The following is a 7,886-nucleotide window of genomic DNA, read 5'->3' as shown; positions in this document are numbered from 1 at the left end:
CTTTTCTTTATCATCTTTAGCTAATTTAGAATTTGATAGACGGTGTTACATCAAGTTGAAGGTTGAAATTTCACATAAGAAAACTGCCCTGCTGTACACTCACTGTCCATGAAATTCTGGTCCAAAATTTACTGGTAGATGATTTGACTCAAAGAAACAAGATGTCTTGAAACTGGAGGGTGGGGCCTTAGCTTTTAACTTCTTATGCATTTTTTCAAAATTGGAGATAATATAACAGAAGACATATAGTATTTGTAGATATTTTCCAAATGGACCTCTACTTTTATTTTCTTATTTGTTTTTGTATCAGTGAAACATCTTCCAGCTATATATTAGTACTGATGTCGTTACAATCCAACAGGTTAATACTTGTCAACTAAAGAATTCACTTAAGGTATGTAGACTTTTCAAGTCAAGTAACACATGAACTTACATCGACAAATAGATTATAGAGAAACAAATAAGTTAAAATATGCAACCCAATATCATATTATATATGTTAATAATATGTTGTATACAAACTAATATCGAGGGTGGTGGGTGTGTGGGAGAGATGATGATATTTTTGTTATGATTTTATAAATCATGGCTAAAATAAAAAAAGAGGTGGAGGGCATTTTTATCTTTTTAATCAAACATACCCTTAATCAAAGAATGTCAGTAGAATGCAAAATTTAATGGAATTCATTTGATTTTGTCAACCAAACACAATTAATTCTATCACGTTATATAAGGAAGGTCATGAGGTGTGGAATGGATGATGACTAATATTGTCCACATACAAGACCAAAGATGGCATCATGGGCTATGAGCTTTGATTCGCAAGTTTCGTACAACCAATCAGGAAAACAACATAAAACTTCCTTCACCAAACATAAAAAGAAGTAACAAACGGAATAAATGTCATCATTACATGCTCTAATTAGTAAATCTAAACCTACAAAAAGCATACTGTTAGATGATTGCATCAGGAAACAGCGATGTTGAACAAAATAAGAAGACGATAAGCAAAAAGTAACTGGGAGAATGCAACCTAGGGAATTTGTGGACGGCCACGCTAGTTGAAGTGGGGAAGTTAAAGTAGCATAGAGCTTGATTGTACAACACCAAATCTCTAAATCACACACATAGATTGTCGCACTTTCAAATTAGTTGGTTATTGCTACTTATTTCTCAAATCAACAACTCACATGATATACCTAGTCAATTCACCTTTAGGATATGATTACAGCCTTAACACTTCAGGAAATCCACAAAACAAGATTCCCTTAATATTAATGGCATTGGAAAAAAATTTGAACAATGAAATTATATAAAGAAAAAGGACAATAAAATGTAAACCCAAGATTCAAACACCTACAAATCAACGGCTGCATAATCCAAAAGTTCCAAGTGCACCCGCAAGTTCTCTACCTGTATCGGTCAAAACCCAAGTTCATTTTCCAATATATACAAATCTTCTCGTGTTTTTCCTTGTGTGGATTATGTGCTCTGCTGCATCAACAATTGCGTTGAACCATTTTGGTCGTCCGGTAGACAACATGACATGACCCATGACTAATCCAAGTATGGTCCCACACCCATACCCCATCATCACCACTCTCCATGTAAATCCGCTCTCCCCATCTCCATCTCCATCAATTTCAAGTTGTGTCTCCTGTCGATGCTCACACTTTGTGGGTAACGGAAGACCACAAAGTTTTGGGTTCCCTCCAAATGAAGCCTCAAAAGTACCAAGTTGTGTTCCTGATGGAATACTCCCCACAAGATGGTTTTGGGAGAGATTCAAGAATCCAAGAAATGTTAAGTGTGCAAGGCTTTGAGGTATCTCTCCTGTGAGTTGGTTCCAAGAGAGGTCTAAGGATTCAATCTCCGAGAGATTCCCTAAAACAGATGGGATTTTCCCTGTGAGGCTGTTGTGGGATAGATCAAGCACTTTGAGCGAAACAAGACAACCAATGATGCCCGGAATCTCCCCTTCAAATCGGTTGTTTGATAGAACAAGAATTACATAGTCAACCGAAATTTTTGGAAACTCTAGGTCCCTGCCTTTCACAGCAGTAGTGACCGTGTAAAACTTTCCAATGGACAAATATATTGGTGTTGTGCTATTCTTTACCACGTTCTTCATGGCATTGAAATTTTGCAAATATGTTCGTGGGAGATGGCCTTCAAACTCATTATGAGATAAGTCGAGAACCCGCATACCTGGAAATGCGCTTTTATAAGTATCAGGGGTTTCAATGGGACCATGAAACTTGTTTGATTTAAGGACAAGAGCCTGCAGCTCTGGAAGATCGCCTAACCAATGAGGGAATGTGCCATTTAATTTGTTGTTTCCAACATCTAATACCATCAAGGATTGACAGTTGGACAAGGAACTTGGGACCTCTCCTTGTAATTGATTTCCATTCAATATAAGCCCCTGTAATTCTCCACACTCCTCATACACATCTGGAATGATGCCATGGAAACTATTGTGCCCCATATCTATCATCCAAAGAGATGAGACGATATTTCGCAAGCATTGTGGAATCACTCCAGTAATGCTATTATTGGATATATCTAGAGAATCTAGATTTCTCATATTGCAAATTGATGTAGGGAACTGTCCTTGAATCTGGTTGGACTGCAGATGCAAAAACAGTAGAGAGGAGTTGATATTTCCCAAGCATTGTGGAATCACTCCACTAAAGCTATTATTGGATATATCCAATAATAAAAGACGGCTCATGTTGCAAACTGAAGGAGGGAACGACCCTTGAATCTGGTTGGACTGCAGATTAAGATATTCCATTCCATCCCATTGAAATTTTGGTAAGCCTGTTATGGAGTTAAATGAGAGATCCAAGTAGTACAATTCATTTGCTCCTATCTCCCTTGCCCAATCAGGAATGCGACCATGTATTTCGTTATTTGATAGATCTAAATAAGTAAGTTTTTTCATGGCTCGTAAAGACTCTGGGAATAAAGTTAGCTTGCAAAATGCCAGACCTAGTCTACGAAAATTAGGGTTGACATAGCTAGAAGAACCGTTGTTGGTGATAACAGATAAGCCAGTGTTACTGAGAAGAAGTCCTTGAAGATTTGGTAGGCTTGACAACAATGTATCCAGATCCCATAAACCTGTGAAGTTATTGAATGAAAGGCTTAGATAAGTGAGGTTGACAAGTTGGATAAATGATGGTTGAGTAGAGCCTCCATTAATCTTGCCATTAAATTGATTCCTCCCAAGGGATAATCTCTTTAATGAACGATGGTTGAACAATGTTGATGGTAAGCCTCCACTAAACATGTTATTACCAAGAATAATGTCTTCTAGCAAGGGAAGAGTAAACAAGAACGAAGGCAATGTTCCATTAAGCTTGTTATATGATAAATCAAGACTTGTAAGGTGTCTCAGGTTAGCTAGGGATTTGGGGAGGGACCCTACCAAACCGCAGTTAGAGAGATCCAACCGCTTGAGAGGGATGTTAAGGCTCGTGTTAACGTTTGGCAATGGACCAGTGAGGTCGAAATTTGCTGACAAATCAAGTTTTTCCAAATATTGAAGATTGAAGATGTTATCAAGTAATTTCCCTTGCAAATCGGTGTAGCTAAGATCAAGTGATTTTAGAGATGAAGATAAATTAAGAAAAGTGGGTGAAACCCAACCTATATGAATCTGAGGCATCAAGAGCTCGCTCAAATGACTTGAATTTCGCAGCAGATTCTTCAAAACATCAGGTTGCATGTGTAGTCCGTAATTCCAAGAGAGATCAAGGGAAACCAATTTAGGAAGAAGTAAGATTTCCCAAGAATTGTTGCCAGTAAACCCACATCGAGAGATGTTGAGATGTGTGAGACTATTAGAAAAGTCACGTGGGAGTTGGGAATCAGTAAGAACATTGTAAGCAAGGTTGAGTGTTTGGAGATGAGGAAGGCGAAAGAGGGAGGTGTTAGGATGGAGGGTACCTTGTAGCATTCCACAACTCAAGTCGATGCTTATAACATCACCCGTGTAGTGATTACAAGTGACACCATTCCACTTGCAACAATCTGTATTCTTATTCCAGTTCATCATAATTGGATAATAATAATCAGACCCAAGCCAATCTTGGCATGGGGAATATAGAGGGTAATCGAATGAAAAATTAATGGACGAAAGGTTTTGCTTAAAGAGAAGCAAATCAAGGGCCTGTTGAGGAGAGCATTTGTGAGTGTCATTGAAAAAAGTGGAAGTAAAAGAAATGAAGAAAAAGAGAAAGGAAATCGAGATAAGCAAGTTTGAATTACTCATTGTCTTTAATTAGCTGCTACAAACATTTACACATGCTCAAATATATATACTCATGGTAATATTACAAGTAGTTTGTTTAAGAGTTGCTTTCAGACACCATTGACATTTTATGCCTCTCCAAACCTCATGCTCTAGTCAGATGTGTGTAAATGGGTTAGACAAGTCATTTGTTTAGTTGGTCCTCAAGTTTGAATTTTCTTTCTAATTATGCAAAATCTCCAACTTGTAGTTGACTTCATGATTAAAAGAATAGTTCCATGAAACTCCTTCCAAATAAGTCTTCATAATCCATTATAATGGTTCATGACAAAACACGTTCAAAAGTTTTGGTTCCATACTTTATGAATTGTCTTGCTTGCATCCTACTTGAATGTAGAATTTAAATCTTGAGATAAACCACATGTACTAGTGAATCATCATCACAAGCACCTTGTTGATAAAAACTTGTGGGTCTAATGAACAAACATATAAATCCCAAATTAACTTACCACTCCGTGGATCCACAAAAATATGAAGAATTTTATTATTGGTCACTATGAAAAAAGCAAAAAGTTTCTTGATATTTAATTTTATGAATCCTTTTGCAACTATTAGGCTAAGGGGAGTGGCCCATGTCATACAAACACCTCCCCCCAAGGGTGGCATGGCAAAAAACATTGTCAAACGGCATTGTTGTGCCAAGGTGAGAGAAAGGAGAGAGGAGAGAGTGTGAGACTGTAAATGGCTACTTCTTTTTCTTTTTCTTTTTTATTTATTTTGAGTCATCCCCTGAAAATGGCATGTCATTTATGTTGTGGGATAAAAATAATATGTAAGCAGTTTGTGACTTCAAAGATAATGTGAAAGTATGATATGACATGCTCCACTCCCTCCAACCTTGCTAGATATTACTTTGCAGTAATGGTCTTGGTCCACACGTTCCTTTTTTTTCATAACTTTTTATAACATCTAGTATTGGATAGGTTAACTACTTTAATTCTTTTGTTACTTCATACAAACTTTCAAACTTTTACTTTTGTAACAAAAGTCAGAAGACAACGCTGATGGTTTTTCCAGTTGATGTGATTGTTCCATAAAAAGCTTGTGGTTGACTTGTGTAGACTTTTAAACAAAGACTTCTATAAGTCTCCACCATTCACCTTGCAACCCTTCTATGGTTTGGAGGAACTTGTATAAATCATGTATTATTTGCTTTTTATGATCATAATAAAATCAAAAGTACTAATAAATTATATCAGGGTTATTCACAAGAAATCCCTCAAGTTTAAGTTTTTACGGTTTTATTCTTTTTGTAATTTTTCCCGGTTTTACCTCAAAATTTTCACAAAACTTTTTAAATTTCACCCTTTTTACCTTTTTTCTTCGGTTTCTCGGTTTCCCTAAACTGCAATAAAACCTGTAAGTTTACAAAGTTTTAGGTTTTACCCCATAATTTTCATGTAACTTGTTCACTTTACTCATTTTTGCCTTTTTTTCTATTGACAGGATGACTTTTGTTGACTCCTGAAAAAGGCATTGTCGTTACTATTAACCTATGGTGATTCCTAATACATGAGTGAAAATAAGAATAAGCATCCATATGATGACATAGACATCTTATGCGGATTACATTCCCACATACCTTTTTCAAGGATCATAAAAAATACCAGGTCAGCAAGTGAAAGGGACAAATGCAATCACATGGTTCACCTTGAATTACCTCCATAGAACATTAATATCTCAACAAAACCTTGCTACTAATGCAGGAGAAACTACATAAGATTAAAGGCTCATAGAAAAAAAAATGGAACAAAAAAGTATGATTCCAAGTGTCTTATCAGCAATTGGATGCTTTACCAAAAATCCCACTTCTGTGAGTTAGAAAATATGTGAACTAGCAAGATAGAAACATGTGGATCGTAGTGCACAAATCCATGTTTGAAAATCTTTTCAGCAAATTTCTAGTGGCCTGTGTTGTGTAAAAAAAATAACAAACATTCAACAACCAAGCAACATGATTCATAAATCGTATATTAGTTGCCAACAAAAGAATCAAAACAAAGCAATCGAAAGCATCAACAACGAGCTTACAGAAATATCCCAATCCCAAAAACCAGGTGGTGGTGGTGGAAAAGAAAAAAAGAACACAAATCATGCAAACAAAAGACTCAAATGCAGCTTAATTCATTATAACCTTCAAAAGTCACTCCTGAACAGGCATAGAATAACAGTTTAATTCATTATAACCTTACCAAAACAAAAGACTGATGAATGTGTAGGGAGAGGAGATGGCCCATTCTATCCAGCCTCCAAATGCAGAATTTTGAGCAAAGAAAGAATGCAACAAAGAGGCAGAGGATAAATTGGTTGTTTGTTAACTACAAAATATTAAATTAGATCTCGATCATGTTAGGCCAAGGACTGAAGCAACGTGATAGGAAAAGAAAACTGAAGCGCGTGGTAAGATCAAACTAAATTGGAGTTACATCTTGCTCTTTGAAGTCAAACCCATTGATTCTAGATCACAATGCTCAAGAACAAAACTTACAACACGTTGACATAAACTTGACCGTTTAATTCATCTATTTTTGCCCTTGAGCTGTGGCTCTTCCTAATTAAAAGGAGAGATTAATCTACCGAGGCACAAACACATTATCGGACTTTCAAAAGTGATTCAAGGATCCTTATATTTTACCATAGGGAAAGAAACATCACAAGTCAAAGTGCACATACAGAGGAAACAACAGCATAAGAAAACGCATTTGGAACAAAAATTCAACCAGAATTTGATGTTAGTCAAGGGAACTTACCGAAGGCAATCGTTGCAGAGGAGAGCGAAAGGTGAAATAGGAGGACGGGGGAGAGCGATGTAAATCTTGAGAAAAGCGGCAGGATCGTCGGATTGACCTATAGTCGCAGCACCAGCGCCGGCGCTCAAGGGCGTAGCAGCAAATGCGAACTTCGATTTACCGCCAGCATGTTTGTTCACCTAGTAGTTTTCGCGCATACCATTGGGGTAGCGGTGGTTGTAGGCAGTGGGACTACATCCCTGTTTGTTGAGTAGGCAAACAAATATTTGGGGTTGTTTAAAACAGAAATATCCGATTACACAATTTGGATTAGATTATTTGATTTGGATATTCGGATTTTTGGATGAGTGTTCTACCAAATCGAGCTATTATTTTGGATTGGTTTGGTTTATAAAATCATAACCAAATATTCCAAAAAAACGTAATAAACATTTATAATTTATCTATTTATAATATATACATATAGTTATTTATTAATTTTGTAATTTATTTTTTCAAATAGGTTCAAACGTTTTACCCGATAAAAAAAACATTAATATACATTTTCTCTCAAAAGTTTTTTGTCTATAAAATAATCAACTATAGTATATCTTCTTATTAGTTGTTTATAAATTTCAAATCACAACTAAATAATTTATTTTTGCTTCTTGTGTAAAGTTGGTTAATATTATAATTATATGTCGTTTTAAAATGTTTCGAATTTTGTAAACCGAATTATAAAAGTTGATCCAACCGAATTGTAATTGGTTCGGTTCGGATCGGATTTGAATTTAGTTTGGACTATTCGGAACCATGTTCTGAAAACCGAAATCAATTTG

The 7,886-nt window shown here is 36.0% G+C and overlaps 1 protein-coding gene across 2 annotated transcripts; it reads right to left on the bottom strand.

Moving 5' to 3' along the window:
- Nucleotides 1-1,205: 1,205 nt before the first annotated feature.
- LOC145028327 (receptor-like protein 9DC3) lies at nucleotides 1,206-7,308 on the bottom strand. Of its 2 annotated transcripts, XM_078977004.1 has the most exons (3): nucleotides 7,069-7,308; nucleotides 6,511-6,636; nucleotides 1,206-6,227 (listed from the first exon to the last, which is right to left on the bottom strand). In XM_078977004.1, the coding sequence occupies exon 3, from the start codon at nucleotides 4,277-4,279 to the stop codon at nucleotides 1,436-1,438; it is 2,844 nt and encodes a 947-aa protein (XP_078833130.1). In that variant the 5' UTR covers nucleotides 4,280-6,227; nucleotides 6,511-6,636; nucleotides 7,069-7,308; the 3' UTR covers nucleotides 1,206-1,435. The 2 variants fall into 2 exon arrangements, with proteins under 2 accessions (XP_078833130.1, XP_078833129.1); XM_078977003.1 differs by lacking the exon at nucleotides 6,511-6,636.
- Between the last annotated feature and the right edge of the window lie 578 nt (nucleotides 7,309-7,886).

This window comes from Lactuca saligna, chromosome 2, assembly GCF_052625555.1.
Source record: "Lactuca saligna cultivar CGN05327 chromosome 2, ASM5262555v1, whole genome shotgun sequence".
Taxonomy (NCBI): Eukaryota; Viridiplantae; Streptophyta; class Magnoliopsida; order Asterales; family Asteraceae; genus Lactuca; species Lactuca saligna.
This window is presented reverse-complemented; position numbering and strand designations above follow the sequence as displayed.

What these genes read in the sequence shown, in the direction of transcription:
- LOC145028327 (XM_078977004.1), bottom strand. Translation starts at nt 4,279, where the DNA reads ATGAGTAATTCAAACTTGCTTATCTCGATTTCCTTTCTCTTTTTCTTC.